Genomic DNA, 20267 nt, shown 5'->3' on the forward strand with positions numbered 1-20267 from the left:
CACAGCACATAGGCATTATAACACAGCAGATAGGCATTATAAGACAGCACATAGGCATTATAACACAGCACATAGGCATTATAACACAGCACATAGGCATTATAACACAGCACATAGGCATTATAACACAGCACATAGGCATTATAACACAGCACACAGGCATTATAACACAGCACATAGGCATTATAACACAGCACATAGGCATTATAACACAGCACATAGGCATTATAACACAGGACATAGGCATTATAACACAGTACATAGGCATTATAACACCGCACATAGGCACTATAACACAGCACATAGGCATTATAACACAGCACATAGGCATTATAACACAGTACATAGGCATTATAACACAGTACATAGGCGTTGTTACACATCCCATTTGAAACTAACACAATTCATCCAAATCATGTGGTGAAACACGATCTACAACGTTTGCATGAGACATTGGCATGTTTGGCGTTAGGTGTTATTCTCACCAGAGACGTTGTGATGATGCCAACCCAGATCATGTCTGAGAAATAGAATGATGTCCACCTTCAGCTTGACATAGACAACAGTCACCACCACCACCGTTACGACAAAGACCCCCACTATACCCAGCACCAGGAAGTGGAACTGGGGTGGACCTAAAGGGTGACATGAAATACACACACACACACACACACGCACACGCACACACGCACACACACACACACACACACACACATAAACCTGGTTATATCAAACCGCTGTTACTGTACAGCAGAAAGAGAAACTGGAGAGAAAAAAAAATCACAGAAAATCATCATCATTTCACACAGAAGTGATCATAATATCTTCTTGATTAAATGTCATGGTAACCTAAGAGCAGAAGAGATAATATCTTATTGATTAAATGTCATGGTAACCTAAGAGTAGAAGAGATAATATCTTATTGATTAAATGTCATGGTAACCTAAGAGCAGAAGAGATAATATCTTATTGATTAAATGTCATGGTAACCTAAGAGCAGAAGAGATAATATCTTCTTGATTAAATGTCATGGTAACCTAAGAGCAGAAGAGATAATATCTCATTGATTAAATGTCATGTAACCTAAGAGCAGAAGAGAGGATTCTGTGAAATGACCAGTAGAGTTTGATAAAGGCAGACTCTGTAATATTTTAGATGATTGGAAAGCTAAGATGTCCCTTTAAGAGGCTGCTTGACTTACTCTTCTGTTGGAAGGTGATGGAGACCTTGTCGTTCCCAGATGAAGAATCCAGTTGACAGGTGTATGTGTTCCTCAGCTGCTCCTCTGACACCTGACTGATCACCAGCGATGCCTGGTGATGGTCATTCTCTCTGGAGAAACAGTCAAGTGTGTTATGTTAAGTGATTTTAAATAGTATTTGAACCCAGGTCTGTTCTGTAGTGAGTGTACTCACTGTGAAACGTTATAAAACACTGGTAGGGTCGTCTGGTTGTCCTCCACAAAAGATCTGTTTTCCAGCCAGTATAATTGGTCAGATTCAGAGGACAGGCCAGCCCTGCAGACCACCACCACAGTAGATCCTGGAGAAAACACATAACATTCACTAACACTTTGCTAGCTACCTCTCATAGAGTGCCGTGTATAAAGTCAGACAGCCTCAGCCACTCCCTGTCACCAAAGGAGTACCCCAAGGCTCAATCCTAGGCCCCACGCTCTTTACATCAACAAATATATGATAGCTGGCAACAAATGTGATAACTGGCCACTACTGTCCTATTTCACTGTAGAGCCTCTAGCCCTGCTCAATATCCCTTAACCAATCATGTTGTTCCACCTCCTACATATGCGATGACATCACCTGGTTTAAACGTCTCTAGAGACTATATCTCTCTCATCATTACTCAATGTCTAGGTTCACCTCCAATGTACTCACATCCTACCTTACCTTTGTCTGTACACTATGCCTTGAATCTATGCTATCGTGCCCAGAAACCTGCTCCTTTTCCTCTCTGTTCCGAACGTGCTAGACGGCCAGTTCATATAGCATTTAGCCGTACCCTTATCCTACATTTCCTCTGTTCCTCTGGTGATGTAGAGGTTAATCCAGGACCTGCAGTGCCTAGCTCCACTCCCATTCCCCAGGCGCTCTCATTTGTTGACTTCTGTAACCGTAATAACCTTGGTTTCATGCATGTTAACATTTAGAAGCCTACTCCCTAAATTTGATTTACTCACTGTTTTAGCACACTCTGCCAACCCAGATGTCTTAGTCGTGTCTGAATCCTGGCTTAGGAAAACCATCAAAAACCCTGAAATCTCCATAGCTAACTATAACATTTTCCACCAAGATAGAACTGCAAAATGGGGCGGTGTTGCAATCTACTGCAAAGATAGCCTGCAGAGTTCTGTATTACTATCCAAGTCTGTACCCAAACAATTCGAGCTTTAACTAAAAATTCACCTTTCCAGAAACAAGTCTCTCACTGTTGCCACTTTCTATAGACCTCCCTCTGCCCCCAGCTGTGCCCTCTATACCATATGTGAATTGATTGCCCCCATCTATCTTCTGAGCTTGTGCTAATAGGTGACCTAAACTGGGACATGCTTAACACCCCGGCCATCCTACAATCCAAGCTTGATGCCCTCTCACACAAATTATCAATGAACCTACCAGGTACAACTCCAAACCCGTAAACACGGGCACCCTCATAGATGTCATCCTAACTAACTCACCCTCTAAATACACCTCTGCTGTTTTCGATCAAGATCTCAGCGATCACTGCCTCATTGCCTGCATCCGTAATGGGTCTGCGACCAAACGACCACCCCTCATCACTGTCAAATGCTCCCTAAAACACTTCTGCGAGTAGGCCTTTCTAATCGACCTGGTCAGGATATCCTGGAATGACATTGACCTCATCCCGTCAGTAGATGATGCCTGGCTATTCTTTAAATGTGCTTTCCTCACCATCTTAAATAAGCATGCTCCATTCAAAAAATGTAGAACTAAGAATAGATATAGTCCTTGGTTCACTCCAGACCTGTCTGCCCTTGACCAGCACAAAAACATCCTATGGCGTTCTGCATTAGCATCGAATTTCCCCTGTGATATGCAACTTTTCAGTGAAGTTAGGAACAAATATACACAGGCAGTTAGAAAAGCTAAGGCTAGCTTTTTCAGACAGAAATTTGCATCCTGTAGTACTAACTCAAAAAATTCTGGGACACTGTAAGGTCCATGGAGAATAAGAGCAACTCCTCCCAGCTGCCCACTGCTCTGAGGCTAGGAAACACTGTCACCACCGATATATCCACTATAATTGAGAATTTCAATAAGCATTTCTCTACGGCTGGCCATGCTTTCCACCTGGCTACCACTACCCCGGTCAACTACCTGGCACCCTCCACAGCAACCCGCCAAAGCCCCCACCATTTCTTCTTCACCCAAATCCAGATAGCTGATGTTCTGAAAGAGCTGCAAAATCTGGACCCCTACAAATCTGCCGGGCTAGACAATCTGGACCCTCTCTTTCTAAAATTATCTGCCGAAATTGTTGCAACCACTATTACTAGCCTGTTCAACCTCTCTTTTGTATCGTCTGAGATCCCCAAAGATTGGAAAGCTGCCACGGTCATCCCCCTCTTCAAAGGGGGTGACACTGTAGACCCAAACTGCTACAGACTATCTATCCTATCCTGTCTTTCTAAGGTCTTCGAAAGCCAAGTCAACAAACAGATTAATGACCATTTCGAATCCCACCGTACATTCTCCGCTATGCAATCTGGTTTCAGAGCTGGTCATGGGGGCACCTCAGCCACGCTCAAGGTTCTAAACGACACCATAACCGCCATCGATAAGAGACATTACTGTGCAGCCGTATTCATCGACCTGGCCAAGGCTTTCGACTCTGTCAATCACCACATTCTTATTGGCAGACTCGACAGCCTTGGTTTCTCAAATGATTGCCTCGCCTGGTTTACCAACTACTTCTCAGACAGAGTTCAGTGTGTCACCCTTATTGGAATGTGTAGGCCACCTTCCACCAAAAGTGTCTTTTTTGATCAGTTTAATAACATGCTTAGGGAATGTGATTTTGGGAAAGAGGTCATCTTAATGGGAGATTTTTAAATTATTTATGAAGACAAGTCTTGTAGGATAACCCTCAAACAGGTCACCAATACCTTTGAGCTTACACAGCTAGTTAAAGGGCCAACCAGGGTGACTTGTTGCTCAAAAACACAGATTGATTTGGTGCTCAGTAATAAACCAGAGAGAGTGACTAAATACTGGGCTATCTGATCATAATCTGACACGTATAGCCAGAAAGCTGTCTAAGAGCAGGTTTAACCTCTCTACTGTTAGAAAGCCGGATCAACTAAGAATACCTAAGAGTGAATTAAACTATTTTGAAAACGCAATTAAGGGAATAAACTGGAATGATCTCTTGTCCTATACAGACGTGGAAGCTGATAGTCAGGTTTTTCTATCCACAATCCAGACTACAATAAATGGTTTCCTAAAGAAAATCAAATCCAAACCTGGCCAAAAGAGCACTCTTCCTTGGCTAAATGGAGAAATCTGGAAATGGATGAAAGAACGAGATTATGCTCTAAAAATAGCCCTAAGATCCAAATTGGAGCATGACAGACGTAGGTTTACCATGTTGAGAAATAAGGTGATGGAAGAAATCAGACAGTCCAAGGCAAACGTTTTTATTAACATAATTGGTGAAGCAAAGGGAAATTCTAAACTGATCTGGGAGAATCTAAAAAACATTAACAGGGAAAGACCATAGTAACACTGCAAAAAGACTCATGGTGAATAACAATCTAACACAGGATGCAGTCGAAATAGCAATAGCCTTCAATTCCTACTTTATTGACTCTGTCAGGGTACTGACACAGAACCCCTCCACTGGTTTCTTGGGCTCAGTGCTAGTAAATGATGCTCAACCTAAGGGAGGTTTCTGAATCAAAGGTGAACAAGGTGATTAGCTCACTAAAGAACTCTAAAGCCAAAGATGTGTTTGGGCTGGACTCTACCTTTCTTAAAAACTACAAAGAGTCACTCATTGGCCCCATTACTAAGGTCACCAACACATCTATTGGTCTCGGGGTGTTTCCAAGGGTATGGAAGTCGGCCATAATAACGGCCATCTTTAAATCGGGCGACCCTGCTGACGTGCGTAACTACAGGCCCATTAGTATACTACCTGTGGTGTCAAAGGTTGTTGAAAAGTGTGTAGCAGAACAACTGATTGCCCACCTCAAAAACAGCCACATTACACTCCATGCAGTTTGGCTTCAGAGCGAAACACTCCACAGAAACGGCCAACTGCTTTCTTCTGGAAAATGTGAAGTCAAAGATAGAAAAAGGGGGCTGTGTTTCTGGACCTAAGGAAGGCTTTTGATACTGTTAACCATGAGATTCTCATCACAAAATTGTCCAAGTTCAACTTTTCCCCTGATGCCTTGAGATGGATGAAATCATACCTTGAAGGCAGAACTCAGTGTGTCAGAGTGAGCAATGAGCTGTCGCCCACTCTTAGCTATGATGTAGGCGTGCCCCAAGGGTCAATACTGGGGCCCCTCCTGTTCAGCCTGTACATTAATGATCTGCCTTCTGTCTAGACTGGGTCTGAATTTCAAATGTATGCAGATGATACAGTGATATATGTGCATGCAAAGAGCAAACAACAAGCTGCACAATAACTCACTACTGTAATGGTCCAGGTGTCACGCCCTGGTCTTAGTATTTTGTGTTTTCTTTATTATTTTGGTCAGGCCAGGGTGTGACATGGGTTATTTATGTGGTGTGTTTTGTCTTGGGGTTTTTATAGGTTATGGGATTGTGGTATAGTAGAGTTGTCTAGTTAAGTCTATGGTTGCCTAGAGTGGTTCTCAATCAGAGGCAGGTGTTTATCGTTGTCTCTGATTGGGAACCATATTTAGGCAGCCATATTCTTTGTGTGTTTCGTGGGTGATTGTTCCTGTCTCTGTTTGCACCAGATAAGGCTGTTTTAGGTTTTTCAAGTTACGTTTATTGTTCGTTTTTCATCTTTATTAAAGATGTTTACAAATAACGATGCTGCATTTTGGTCCTCCTCTCCTTCACCGGAAGAAAACCTTAACACCAGGTTACAAAGTGGATAGTGACTCGTGTTTGCATCTCAATGTGAAAAAAACTGTTTGCATGATAACCAAATTCAACCTAGCTAATATCCGATTTATACAGTGCCTTGCGAAAGTATTCGGCCCCCTTGAACTTTGCGACCTTTTGCCACATTTCAGGCTTCAAACATAAAGATATAAAACTGTATTTTTTTTGAAGAAACAACAACAAGTGGGACACAATCATGAAGTGGAACGACATTTATTGGATATTTCAAACTTTTTTAACAAATCAAAAACTGAAAAATTGGGCGTGCAAAATTATTCAGCCCCCTTAAGTTAATACTTTGTAGCGCCACCTTTTGCTGCGATTACAGCTGTAAGTCGCTTGGGGTATGTCTCTATCAGTTTTGCACATCGAGAGACTGACATTTTTTCCCATTCCTCCTTGCAAAACAGCTCGAGCTCAGTGAGGTTGGATGGAGAGCATTTGTAAACAGCAGTTTTCAGTTCTTTCCACAGATTCTCGATTGGAATCAGGTCTGGACTTTGACTTGGCCATTCTACACCTGGATATGTTTATTTTTGAACCATTCCATTGTAGATTTTGCTTTATGTTTTGGATCATTGTCTTGATGGAAGACAAATCTCTGTCCCAGTCTCAGGTCTTTTGCAGACTCCATCAGGTTTTCTTCCAGAATGGTCCTGTATTTGGCTCCACCCATCTTCCCATTAATTTTAACCATCTTCCCTGTCCCTGCTGAAGAAAAGCAGGCCCAAACCATGATGCTGCCACCACCATGTTTGACAGTGGGGATGGTCTGTTCAGGGTGATGAGCTGTGTTGCTTTTACGCCAAACATAACGTTTTGCATTGTTGCCAAAAAGTTCAATTTTGGTTTCATCTGACCAGAGCACCTTCTTCCACATGTTTGGTGTGTCTCCCAGGTGGCTTGTGGCAAACTTTAAACAACACTTTTTATGGATATCTTTAAGAAATGGCTTTCTTCTTGCCACTCTTCCATAAAGGCCAGATTTGTGCAATATACGACTGATTGTTGTCCTATGGACAGAGTCTCCCACCTCAGCTGTAGATCTTTGCAGTTCATCCAGAGTGATCATGGGCCTCTTGGCTGCATCTCTGATCAGTCTTCTCCTTGTATGAGCTGAAAGTTTAGAGGGACGGCCAGGTCTTGGTAGATTTGCAGTGGTCTGATACTCCTTCCATTTCAATATTATCGCTTGCACAGTGCTCCTTGGGATGTTTAAAGCTTGGGAAATCTTTTTGTATCCAAATCTGGCTTTAAACTTCTTCACAACAGTATCTCGGACCTGCCTGGTGTGTTCCTTGTTCTTCATGATGCTCTCTGCGCTTTTAACGGACCTCTGAGACTATCACAGTGCAGGTGCATTTATACGGAGACTTGAATACACACAGGTGGATTGTATTTATCATCATTAGTCATTTAGGTCAACATTGGATCATTCAGAGATCCTCACTGAACTTCTGGAGAGAGTTTGCTGCACTGAAAGTAAAGGGGCTGAATAATTTTGCACGCCCAATTTTTCAGTTTTTGACTTGTTAAAAAAGTTTGAAATATCCAATAAATCTCGTTCCACTTCATGATTGTGTCCCACTTGTTGTTGATTCTTCACAAAAAAATACAGTTTTATATCTTTATGTTTGAAGCCTGAAATGTGGCAAAAGGTCGCAAAGTTCAAGGGGGCCGAATACTTTCGCAAGGCACTGTACTAAATTGTTTGACTACAGAGGTAGCAAAACTGTACTTCAAATCTATGATACTCCCCCACTTAACATACTGCTTGACTAGTTGGGCCCAAGCTTGCTGTACAACATTAAAACCTATTCAGTCTGTCTACAAACAGGCTCTCAAAGTGCTTATCTTTCCTTCCAGTTCTCTGCTGCCCATGACTGGAATGAATTGCAAAAGTCCCTGAAGCTGGAGACTCACATCTCCTTCACTAGCTTTAAGCACCAGCTGTCAGAGCAGCTCACAGATCACTGCACCTGTACATAGCCCATCTGTAAACAGCCCATCTATCTACCTACCTCATCCCCATACTGGTATTTATTTATTTGGCTCCTTTGCATCCCAGTATCTCTACTTGCACATTCATCTTCTGCACATCTACCATTCCAGTGTTTAATTGCTATATTGTAATTACTTCGCCACCATGGCCTATTTATTTCCTTAACTTACCTCATTTGCACTCACTGTATATAGACTTTTTGTTTTCTTTTGTTCTACTGTATTATTGACTGTATGTTTTGTTTATTCCATGTGTAACTCTGTGTTGTTGTATGTGTCGAATTGCTATGCTTTATCTTGGCCAGAATCACAGTTGCAAATGAGAACTTGTTCTCAACTAGCCTACCTGGTTAAATAAAGGTGAAATAAAATAAATAAATAAATATAATATTTGTTTTCGCAAACATCCTTTCTGAATTTAAAAGTAATCCTCGAAGTAATCATCTAGTTTTTCAAAAGTATCTGTAATCTGATTACAAAAAAACACACAAAAAAATTGCTGGTAGAGTAATAGATTTCAGTTACAATTTTTTGTAATCTCTTCCATGTAATCTGTTACTCCCCAACCCTGCACACACATTCACACACACGTGACAGTAAAGACATTAATTGACACCCATACAGATAGGTAGAGAGGAACTCACCCATATCTACTTCAATAACCTCCCCATCCCGAGGTTCGATGATCTTTGGCATAACCGGGGAACTTCCTGTACAATACAATAATATCACTGTAGTCAAAACTCGAATATCACTGTATTCAAAACTCAAATATCACTGTATTCATCACTGTAGTCAAAACTCAAATATCACTGTATTCATCACTGTAGTCAAAACTCAAATATCACTGTATTCATCACTGTAGTCAAAACTCAAATATCACTGTATTCATCACTGTAGTCAAAACTCAAATATCACTGTATTCATCACTGTAGTCAAAACTCAAATATCACTGTATTCATCACTGTAGTCAAAACTCAAATATCACTGTATTCATCACTGTAGTCAAAACTCAAATATCACTGTAGTCAAAACTCAAATATCACTGTATTCATCACTGTATTCAAAACTCAAATATCACTGTATTCATCACTGTAGTCAAAACTCAAATATCACTGTATTCATCACTGTAGTCAAAACTCAAATATCACTGTATTCATCACTGTAGTCAAAACTCAAATATCACTGTATTCATCACTGTAGTCAAAACTCAAATATCACTGTATTCATCACTGTAGTCAAAACTCAAATATCACTGTATTCAAAACTCAGAACTCAAAAACAGAAATATCACTGTAGCTGAAACAGAAGTATCACTGTAGCTGAAACAGAAATATCACTGTAGCTGAAACAGAAATATCACTGTAGCTGAAACAGAAATATCACTGTAGCTGAAACAGAAATATCACTGTAGCTGAAACAGAAATATCACTGTACCTAATACCAAATATCACTGTAGCTGAAACAGAAATATCACTGTAGCTGAAACAGAAATATCACTGTAGCTGAAACAGAAATATCACTGTACCTAATACCAAATATCACTGTAGCTGAAACAGAAATATCACTGTAGCTGAAACAGAAATATCACTGTAGCTGAAACAGAAATATCACTGTAGCTGAAACAGAAATATCACTCTACCTAATACCAAATATCACTGTACCTAATACCAAATATCACTGTAGCTGAAACAGAAATATCACTGTACCTAATACCAAATATCACTGTAGCTGAAACAGAAATATCACTGTACCTAATACCAAATATCACTGTACCTAATACCAAATATCACTGTAGCTGAAACAGAAATATCACTGTACCTAATACCAAATATCACTGTAGCTGAAACAGAAATATCACTGTACCTAATACCAAATATCACTGTAGCTGAAACAGAAATATTAATGTAGCTGAAACATAAACATGAATGTAGTTAAAAGGAAACTCTTTCTATGAATAGTTTTGAACAGAATAAAGCATCAATATGGACATAAGTTACAGATCCTTGTTCTTGCATTGACTTTAGCCTTCCCCTGTAACCCAGGTTCAGATCCACCAAACATGAAATACATCTTAATTGACAAATACATTTCAAGGTATCTTTGCAAAAGGTCAGAAGCTCCAAAACCATACAGCAGGATTGGGGTCAATTCCATTTCAATTCCAGTCGATTCAGGAAGTACACTGAAATTCTAATTCTCTTCAATTCTTTTCAATTAATAAATATTTCAAAATTGGAATTGGATTTACTTTCTGAATTTGACTGAAATGTAAAAATGTATCCCAACCCTGATATCCAGTAATGTCCAGTAACTTCTTACCTTCTTTAACTGTCCGCTCCATCGTTCTGGACAAGGTAAACACCTGTCCATCATGGAGCTTTGAGTTGTATGTGTAGTATGAAGTGCAGGTATAGTAACCATTGTCACTTTCAGAAGCACTCGTCAGGTATCCATCGCCAAAGTCAGAGCGTAACTCTGTGTCACAGTTCTACAATGCATTAATCAAGACACAGGTAATACACAGGTAATACACAGGTAATACACAGGTAATACACAGACAATAACAGGTAATAACAGGTAATATCAGTTAAGACACATATAATACACAGGTAATAACAGGTAATATCAGGTAAGACACATAATACACAGGCAATAACAGGTAATAACAGGTAATAACAGGCAATACCAGGCAATAACAGGTAATAACAGGTAATAACAGGCAATAACAGGCAATAACAGGTAATAACAGGTAATAACAGGCAATACCAGGCAATAACAGGTAATAACAGGTAATAACAGGCAATAACAGGCAATAACAGGCAATAAGAGGCAATATCAGGTAAGACACATAATACACAGGCAATAACAGGCAATAACAGGCAATAAACAGACAATATCAGTTAAGACACATATAATATACAGGTAATAACCAGGCAATAAACATACAATAACAGGTAAGACACATAATACACAGGCAATAACAGGTAATAAACAGGTAATAACAGGTAATAACAGGTAATAACAGGCAATAACAGGTAAGACACAGATAATACACAGGCAATAACAGGTAAGACACAGATAATACACAGGCAATAACAGGTAAGACACAGATAATACACAGGCAATAACAGGTAAGACACAGATAATACACAGGCAATAACAGGTAAGACACAGATAATACACAGGCAATAACAGGTAAAACACAGATAATACACAGGCAATAACAGGTAATAACAAGCAATACTGGGTAATAACAGGTAATAAACAGGTAATAACAGGTAATAACAAGCAATAACTGGTAATAACAAGCAATACCAGGTAATAACAGGTAATAAACAGGCAATAACAGGTAATAACAGGTAATAAACAGGTAATAAACAGGCAAACAGGTAATAAACAGGTAATAAACAGGCAATAACTGGCAATAACTGGCAATAAACAGGCAATATCAGTTAAGACACATATAATATACAGGTAATAACCAGGCAATAAACATACAATAACAGGTAAGACACAGATAATACACAGGCAATAACAGGTAATAAACAGGTAATAACAGGTAATAACAGGTAATAACAAGCAATAACTGGTAATAACAAGCAATACCAGGTAATAACAGGTAATAAACAGGTAATAACAGGTAATAAACAGGCAATAACAGGTAATAACAGGTAATAACAGGTAAGACACAGATAATACACAGGCAATACCAGGTAATAACAGGTAATAAACAGGTAATAACAGGTAATAACAGGTAATAAACAGGTAATAAACAGATAATAAACAGGTAATAAACAGGTAATAAACAGGTAATAAACAGGTAATAAACAGATAATAAACAGGTAATAAACAGATAATAAACAGGTAATAAACAGGTAATAAACAGGCAATACCAGGTAATAACAGGTAATAAACAGGTAATAACAGGTAATAACAGGTAATAAACAGGTAATAACAGGTAATAAACAGATAATAAACAGGTAATAACAGGTAATAAACAGGCAATAACAGGTAATAAACAGGTAATAAACAGATAATAAACAGGTAATAAACAGGCAATACCAGGTAATATACAGGTAATAAACAGGTAATAAACAGGCAAGACACATATTACACAGGGAGTTTTTTCTAGCCACCGTGCTTCTACATTTGCATTGCTTGTTGCTTGGGGTTTTAGACTCGGTTTCTGTATAAACACTTTGTCACATCTGCTGATGTAAAAAGAACTTTATAAATAAATGTGATTAATAAACAGGTAATCACCTGGTAATCACCCGGTAATCACCCAGGAATCACCTGCTAATCACCTGCTAAACACCTGGTAATCAACCGGTAATCAACTGGTAATCACCTGGTAATCACCTGGTAATCAACTGGTAATCAACTGGTAATCACCCGGTAATCACCCGGTAATCACATGGTAATCAACTGGTAATCACCCGGTAATCACCCGGTAATCACCTGGTAATCAACTGGTAATCACCTGGTAATCACTTCAAATCAAATCAAATCAAATCAAATGTATTTATATAGCCCTTCGTACATCAGCTGATATCTCAAAGTGCTGTACAGAAACCCAGCCTAAAACCCCAAACAGCAAGCAATGCAGGTGTAGAAGCACGGTGGCTAGGAAAAACTCCCTAGAAAGGCCAAAACCTAGGAAGAAACCTAGAGAGGAACCAGGCTATGTGGGGTGGCCAGTCCTCTTCTGGCTGTGCCGGGTGGAGATTATAACAGAACATGGCCACGATGTTCAAATGTTCATAAATGACCAGCATGTTCGAATAATAAGAAGGCAGAACACCTGGTAATCAACTCGTAATCAACTGGTAGTCACCTGGTAATCACCTGGTAATCAACTGGTAATCAACTGGTAATCACCTGGTAATCAACTGGTAATAAACAGGTAATACAAAGCCAGTGTCTATTGATGCTAATCACAAAACAGAGAGTTGTGAGAGTTTTGCTGCACCATCCATGACTGGTGAACTAAAATGTTGATGCTGGTCCCTATGCTAGCTAGGACACCCACTCAGGCCAGGGGAAAAACATCATATAACAGGGAAATACCCTGTGGCTTTTGGTCTCGTGGAAAAAAACGACAACAGACTATTCAATAGCACCTTGCCAACGGCTAGAGGGAAAACGCACCTCTTCAAGCACATGTAATGACGCATGTTTTTAGTTTTAGCCAAAGGCAAGTAAGAAGAACTAGTGGAAACTCAACATCAGTGGATATTTACTACTACTTTGTCATCTACTGGGGGAGGGGAGGGGGAGGGGAGGGGAGGGGGAGGGGGGGGGGGTAAAGAAAAGAAGAGGTCATACCTTGTACCACGTATAATTATGTTTTGTGAAGTTTTGTGGGACGCTGTCTGACGTGCAGGTTAACTTTTCACAGGACTGTCTCAGATAGCACGTGGCTTGATACACATTCATATCTATGTAACACTGGCCAGAGAACACTGTGATGTTAAACCACACTGTTCTCAGGGGCTGGCCACTGGCGTTGCTGAAACAGTCCAGAGAGAGAGATATGACCATTAATCAACCAATCAATCAATCAATCAATCACATCATCAACCATTCAATCAGTCAATGAATCAACGCATCAACAGAATGACGCATAAAATACATCAGAGGGAAGGAGAAAACAATTAAAGAACAAAAGTATGATTGATAAAATGGACAATAAAAGGCCAACTAGATTTGTAAGAGACAGACACTTACAGTAGTGAGCAGGAGTAGGACCCCTGTTGGTTGGGAGAGACCCTCAGGATGACGAGAGTGTCTTCAGACATCCACACCGCAGGCTCCTGAAGCTCCCCAGGCCCAGAGTGGTTGCTCCATGCCAGGGTCAGGTTCCCCTCCCTGTGCCCTGCCATGGTGGTGCACAGTCCGCACTTTAGCACTGCCATCTCTCCCTCCCGGACACCAACAGACTTATGTGAAGATGGAGGAGAGTCACATAACGCACAGCCTCCTCTGAACAGCTCTGTGGGAAGAACATCCAAGAGACCGTCTCAGTGGAGGACGGAGGGCACCTTATTCCCTGTATAGTGCACTACTTTAGACCAGGGTCCATGGCACCCTATTCCCTATATATAGTGCACTACTTTTGACCAGGGTCCATGGCACCCTATTCCCTATATAGTGCACTACTTTTGACCAGGGTCCATGGCACCCTATTCCCTATATAGTGCACTACTTTAGATCAGGGCTCCCCGTTGGACTATGGTCAAGAGTAGTGCACTATGTAGGTAGCCTAAATGTACTGTACAAATATTTTATGTGGTACAAATAAACATTTGACACCAACATTAAAATTGCTATGGGGGTGCTCAATAGTACAACAATTAGTGATGAAAGGTTTGTTGTATGAATGGTCTTTTTGGTTGGTTTCTAGAGCAGGATACTCATCATGTGTTACTTATAATACATGATGTGACCTGCTCATTCTAACAGACCTTTGGTTGCAGAGAGTACGAGGAACATAAACAGTGGGGTCATCTTCATCATGTTCTTAATTCACACACACACAGACAGACAAACACACAGACAAAACACACAGAGAGAGAGAAAGTCAGTTGGTGAAAAGCCCCCAGATCCGCAAGTCTTAAAAAATATATTGAAAAAAATTACAGAAACTTAAGCGAACATTTCATGAAAGTTAAATTATAAACAGGTACTACCAGATCAGCAATATTGTATTATGTTATAGCAAGCTGCATGACTATAGATAGAATAAGAATAACCTACAATACAATAACATTCAGTAAAGGAATTAATAACTTACTCAGCTGTGAGTGTGGAGGTCAATTCCAAGATTATATTGTGTATTTTCGCAGACCATTAACAGAAACTGAGGTAATGCTTTCTGTTCTAGGCTACTTCCCTTTAAACTTTAGAATAGCAGTTTCGTTCTCGGTATGAACTGGAATTTCGATTTTAATATATTATATTTCACATGACTCCTCCTATAATCTATAGTCAAATGGACCGAGTGAATAAAGCTCGTGACTCCGTTTAGTGGCCTAGTTGCATGCTATCTATCCACTGATGAAGACAAAGTGAAACTTAGTGATTCTAGTGCCATTGCAGGTGCTAATATAAAGACTTGACAAGGCGTTGCGCAATACTTGTGGTTTGCCAGAAATCCTGGTGTATCTAGGATATTGGCGCCACCTTCTTTCTGTGTGTGAGGAGAGCAGATCGCGACACTAGCTAGGTGTTACGTCTAATTGGCGACAGATTTTCATGATAATATTGAACAAATCCGGATAAAGAAAATATGCGCACTTCCCCACCAGTGGTGTTTCCACTAAACTGACTTGTTTAGGATAAAAATCTGCATATGATGACGTAGTGCACACAAAATGTTGTTTTTCCTTCAAATGTGCAGGTACCGAATAAAATCTAGAGTTCAATGTGTTTGCATCGCATTTACAACTCTACCAACAGTTTCGCCAAAACTTGCATAAAATAGCAAATGCGCTTACTCCGTTCTTGGCACAAGCGCTCTAGTCAACAGTTTGCAGATAAAGTGCGGGTAGGCTGTGCAGGCAGGCTGGTGAGTCTATATGAGATAATTATGATTAAGACATGAGTATTGTTATTTGTCAAACAGCAGTCGAGGATCGATCATCATGTTTTGTTAAGACTTCAGTGCAGTTCTGGACATTATCATCATAGTCTGCAGCTGAAAACGTGTATTTGTTATGGCATAACATCCTATCGTGGATCGAGTCACCTTTAATTAGCGGAATAAAGAAAATACCCATAAAAATGCATACTTTTTAAACTAGAGAAACTGAATGAGAATTACCCCACCAGTGGTGTTTCCTCCAACATGACGTTTTCATGTATCTAATAAAAATCTAAAGTTCAATGTGTTTCCATCCCATTTTCAACTCAACATATAGTTTTGTCACAAACACTGGAGTTAAATAGCATTCAGTATGCGCATACTCTGGGCTTGGCCCGTGCACTCTAGCCAACAGCTCGGGCTGGCTAGGCAGGTAGGCTACATGATGAGATTGTTGTGGATAAAAGCAAGAATATTTGTATTTGTCAAACGGAAACCAAACTGAATCAGACCCTGTGAAATGAATCGTAATTGATTTCATCTGTAGCCTAATAAACTGCGTGCTTTCTCTACTACGTCATAATGGGAGGACAACACAAGTCATAGTTGACACCATTTACTTTAATATGATGGTTATTATATAAATATTGGCTCATAAAAGTGTTTCCATAACATTTCTCGCATAATTAATTTTACTGACAGGAAAAGATCCCACCTTGTCTAGCATTTGTTTTTGTGGACATTTGGAAAGTTTACAAAAAAAATCTGTTTCCATCAGGTCTGTATTTTTTTTAAATGTAGTCTACTTAAGTCTCATAAAAAGTTTGGATGGAAACCTGGTTAGTGATAGTAAACTAATACAATAGGTTACCAGAAGTATGTGGACACCTGCTCATTCCAAAATCATGGGCATTAATATGGAGTTGGTTCCCCCTTTGCTGCTATAACTGCCTCCATTCTAATGGGAAGGCTTTCCACTAGATGTTGGAACACTGCTGCGGGGACTTGCTTCCATTCAGCCACAATAGCATTACTGAGGACGGGCACTGGTGTTGGGTGATTAGGACTGGCTCACAGTCAGCATTCCTATTCATCTCAAAAGTGGTCAATGGGGTTGAGGTCAGGGCTCTGTGCAGGCCAGTCAAGTTCTCCCACACCGATCTCGAAAAAAACATTTCTGTATGGACCTCGCTTTGTGCATGGGGGCATTGCCATGCTGAAACAGGAAAGGGCCTTCCCCAAACTGTTGCCACAAAGATGGAAGCACATCCATTATTCCTCTCTGTATATATAGTGTACATCAATGGTGCTACCTGAAATCCATTGTCTGTGACAGTAGGCTATAGCAGTCTGTGACAGTAGGCTATAGCAGTCTGTGACAGTAGGCTATAGCAGTCTGTGACAGTAGGCTATACCAGTCTGTGACAGTAGGCTATAGCAGTCTGTGACGGTAGGCTATAGCAGTCTATAACAGTAGGCTATAGCAGTCTGTGACAGTAGGCTATAGCAGTCTGTGACAGTAGGTTATAGCAGTCTGTGACAGTAGGCTATAGCAGTCTGTGACAGTAGGCTATAGCAGTCTGTGACAGTAGGCTATAGCAGTCTGTGACAGTAGTCTATAGCAGTCTGTGACAGTAGGCTATACCAGTCTGTGACAGTAGGCTATAGCAGTCTGTGACAGTAGGCTATAGCAGTCTGTGACAGTAGGCTATAGCAGTCTGTGACAGTAGGCTATAGCAGTCTGTGACAGTAGGCTATAGCAGTCTGTGACAGTAGGCTATAGCAGTCTGTGACAGTAGACTATAGCAGTCTGTGACAGTAGGCTATAGCAGTCTGTGACAGTAGGCTATAGCAGTCTGTGACAGTAGGCTATAGCAGTCTGTGACAGTAGGCTATAGCAGTCTGTGACAGTAGGCTATAGCAGTCTGTGACAGTAGGCTATAGCAGTCTGTGACAGTAGGCTATAGCAGTCTGTGAACAGAATATTGCTATTGTTATATTATCACCCCAGCGTTAAGCAGAGATAAACAGGCATAAATAATGACTCATCAAGTTATAGGGTTTACATTCTCTGGACGCATTTATTGTCGCTCATTGGAACTTCATAATGATGATGATACCTTTTCGGCCGTTGTACTCAATGGAGTTGGAACATGGTCACCTCTCCGAAGCTGGATGGGTTCCGCCGGAGGTTAGGCGTGTTGCGCCGAAACCCAAACTGCCCGTTGTAGCCTATCAGCGGCTTGATGTCCGACATGAGACCACTGTGGTTGCTCACCTGCTCTCGGGAGTGACCTGTCCGGTGCAGAGACAAGATACCAGTGACTCTGAGCAATGATGATGATGATGTAAAACCGATATAGATGATGAATCCCATGTAGACCTACTGATGTAACACCTGTATAGATGATGAATCCCATGTAGACCTACTGATGTAAAACCTGTATAGATGATGAATCCCATGTAGACCTACTGATGTAAAACCTGTATAGATGATGAACCCCATGTAGACCTACTGCTAAATAAAAGTAGCTTGATGTATTGAATAGAATAGAAAGGCATGTCAGCAGGGTATAGAATAGCTTCTTCAGAATATAACTGTAGCCTATTCTTCAGTCTCCTCCAAACTGTTTGTCACTTCACATAGCCTATAGGCCTATCTCCCCCATCCTTAATTCGATAGGTCAAAGCAATGGCATGCCTTGATTATTTCCACCTGGTGGCCAGAAAAGCCACCACCTGTAAAAAAAGTAGCTGTGGATAAGAGCTAATTTGATGTCAAACAGGACATATTATGAATCCCGTTTAATGCAAATAAATAAATACATAAATAATAGAATAGAACAGCCTATATAATAGAATAGAATAGAACAGCCTATATAATGGAATAGAATATCCTAGAATAGAATAGAACAGCCTATATAATAGAATAGAATATCCTAGAATAGAATAGAACAGCCTATATAATAGAATAGAATAGAATAGAACAGCCTATATAATAGAATAGAATATCCTAGAATAGAACAGCCTATATAATAGAATAGAATATCCTAGAATAGAATAGAACAGCCTATATAATAGAATAGAATATCCTAGAATAGAATAGAACAGCCTACCTGCTCCGGAAGTGTTCCTCAGGTCTAGGGACTTTTGGGCAGCGGCGCTCTTCAGTTCCATGTTCTCGGTCTTCTGCGGGACCCTCCGCACCGACGGGGTGGTCTTCTGTGGGACTCTCTGCACCGACGGGGTGGTCTTCTTTGGGACCCTCTGCACCGATGGGGTGGTCGTGTAGCGCGCAGCGTGGGGGTCATTGCGTGCGTCGTACCCGGGGAGCACCGACCAGAGCCGGGGGCGCATGTGTTCATACCCGAGCGCAACCGAACTGACAGCGATGCAGTCGAGCACGAACTTCTGCTCGCGCTTCTCAGGCCCAGAGTGATTCATTTTAGGCAATGCAACTCTGAAATGACAAAATATATCAAATCAGTCCACATTCAATATATACAAATTAGGCACAGAGCCTTTTAAAATTAGACTTGGCTACTAAAATTAAATCATTTAAAAAGCGGGTCAGATTCGGGCCTGTGCAGTTTTTTAAAGTTGTTTTTATTTCACCTTTATTTAACCAGGTAGGCTAGTTGAGAACACCTTTATTTAACCAGGTAGGCTAGTTGAGAACACCTTTATTTAACCAGGTAGGCTAGTTGAGAACACCTTTATTTAACCAGGTAGGCTAGTTGAGAACACCTTTATTTAACCAGGTAGGCTAGTTGAGAACACCTTTATTTAACCAGGTAGGCTAGTTGAGAACACCTTTATTTAACCAGGTAGGCTAGTTGAGAACACCTTTATTTAACCAGGTAGGCTAGTTGAGAACACCTTTATTTAACCAGGTAGGCTAGTTGAGAACAAGTTCTCATTTGCAACTGTGACCTTGCCAAGATAAAGTCTAGCAATTCGACACATACACCAACACAGAGTTACACATTACACAGCAGTGTGTGTTATTATACTTATGACCCAAATTCCAAAAATGTATGGAGGGACATGAATAGCCAAAAACACTCACATGAACAATCACAGCAAAAGCCAGTAAAATCAACACTCACTCCCCGGTCAGTTGTGCACCTGCCAATGTGCTCGTTTACACTTTACTTCAAAAGCCTGCTGAATGACGCACATGTAAGTCTTTATTACGTTTCAGCAGATATAGCTGGGAAAATTGCTTCACAAGAGGGAAGAGCACAATTGCTCATCTACCATTTTTGGTTAAATCGGTCTCAGAAATACAGTGACAATTTTCATGACATGAGCTATCTGGATTGGTCAATGGGGTTGAGGTCAGGGCTCTGTGCAGGCCAGTCAAGTTCTCCCACACCGATCTCGAAAAAAACATTTCTGTATGGACCTCGCTTTGTGCATGTGGGCATTGCCATGCTGAAACAGGAAAGGGCCTTCCCCAAACTGTTGCCACAAAGATGGAAGCACATCCATTATTCCTCTCTGTATATATAGTGTACATCAATGGTGCTACCTGAAATCCATTGTCTGTGACA

At 40.6% G+C, this 20267-nt stretch overlaps 2 protein-coding genes across 2 annotated transcripts in view; both read right to left on the minus strand.

Annotated features, from left to right (window-relative positions):
- The window catches only part of LOC109882718 (uncharacterized), a 65365-nt gene extending 50096 nt beyond the window's left edge, over nt 1-15269 (minus strand). The window contains exons 1-9 of the mRNA XM_031813328.1: nt 14923-15269; nt 14594-14648; nt 13857-14121; nt 13455-13638; nt 10446-10614; nt 8768-8833; nt 1416-1542; nt 1202-1332; nt 486-635 (exon numbers count right to left, since the gene is read on the minus strand). Coding sequence (XP_031669188.1) covers nt 486-635; nt 1202-1332; nt 1416-1542; nt 8768-8833; nt 10446-10614; nt 13455-13638; nt 13857-14121; nt 14594-14645 — 1144 coding nt within the window. The 5' untranslated portion in view covers nt 14646-14648; nt 14923-15269. The remainder of the gene's footprint in view (nt 1-485; nt 636-1201; nt 1333-1415; nt 1543-8767; nt 8834-10445; nt 10615-13454; nt 13639-13856; nt 14122-14593; nt 14649-14922) is intronic.
- A 2579-nt stretch (nt 15270-17848) lies between these two features.
- LOC116359775 (uncharacterized protein C17orf98-like) lies at nt 17849-19155 on the minus strand. The gene is made up of 2 exons (XM_031813329.1): nt 18828-19155; nt 17849-18006 (listed from the first exon to the last, which is right to left on the minus strand). The coding sequence occupies exons 1-2, from the start codon at nt 19153-19155 to the stop codon at nt 17849-17851; spliced, it is 486 nt and encodes a 161-aa protein (XP_031669189.1).
- Nucleotides 19156-20267: the final 1112 nt, after the last annotated feature.

This window comes from Oncorhynchus kisutch, unplaced genomic scaffold (assembly GCF_002021735.2).
Source record: "Oncorhynchus kisutch isolate 150728-3 unplaced genomic scaffold, Okis_V2 Okis05a-Okis16b_hom, whole genome shotgun sequence".
Lineage (NCBI taxonomy): Eukaryota > Metazoa > Chordata > Actinopteri > Salmoniformes > Salmonidae > Oncorhynchus > Oncorhynchus kisutch.

Bases quoted from the DNA above. Each gene is read 5' to 3' on its own strand.
- LOC116359775 (XM_031813329.1), bottom strand. From the start codon at position 19,155: ATGAATCACTCTGGGCCTGAGAAGCGCGAGCAGAAGTTCGTGCTCGAC. The intron at 18,007-18,827 runs GTAGGCTGTTCT...TGCACCGGACAG, and splicing joins GAGGAACACTTCCGGAGCAG to GTCACTCCCGAGAGCAGGTG.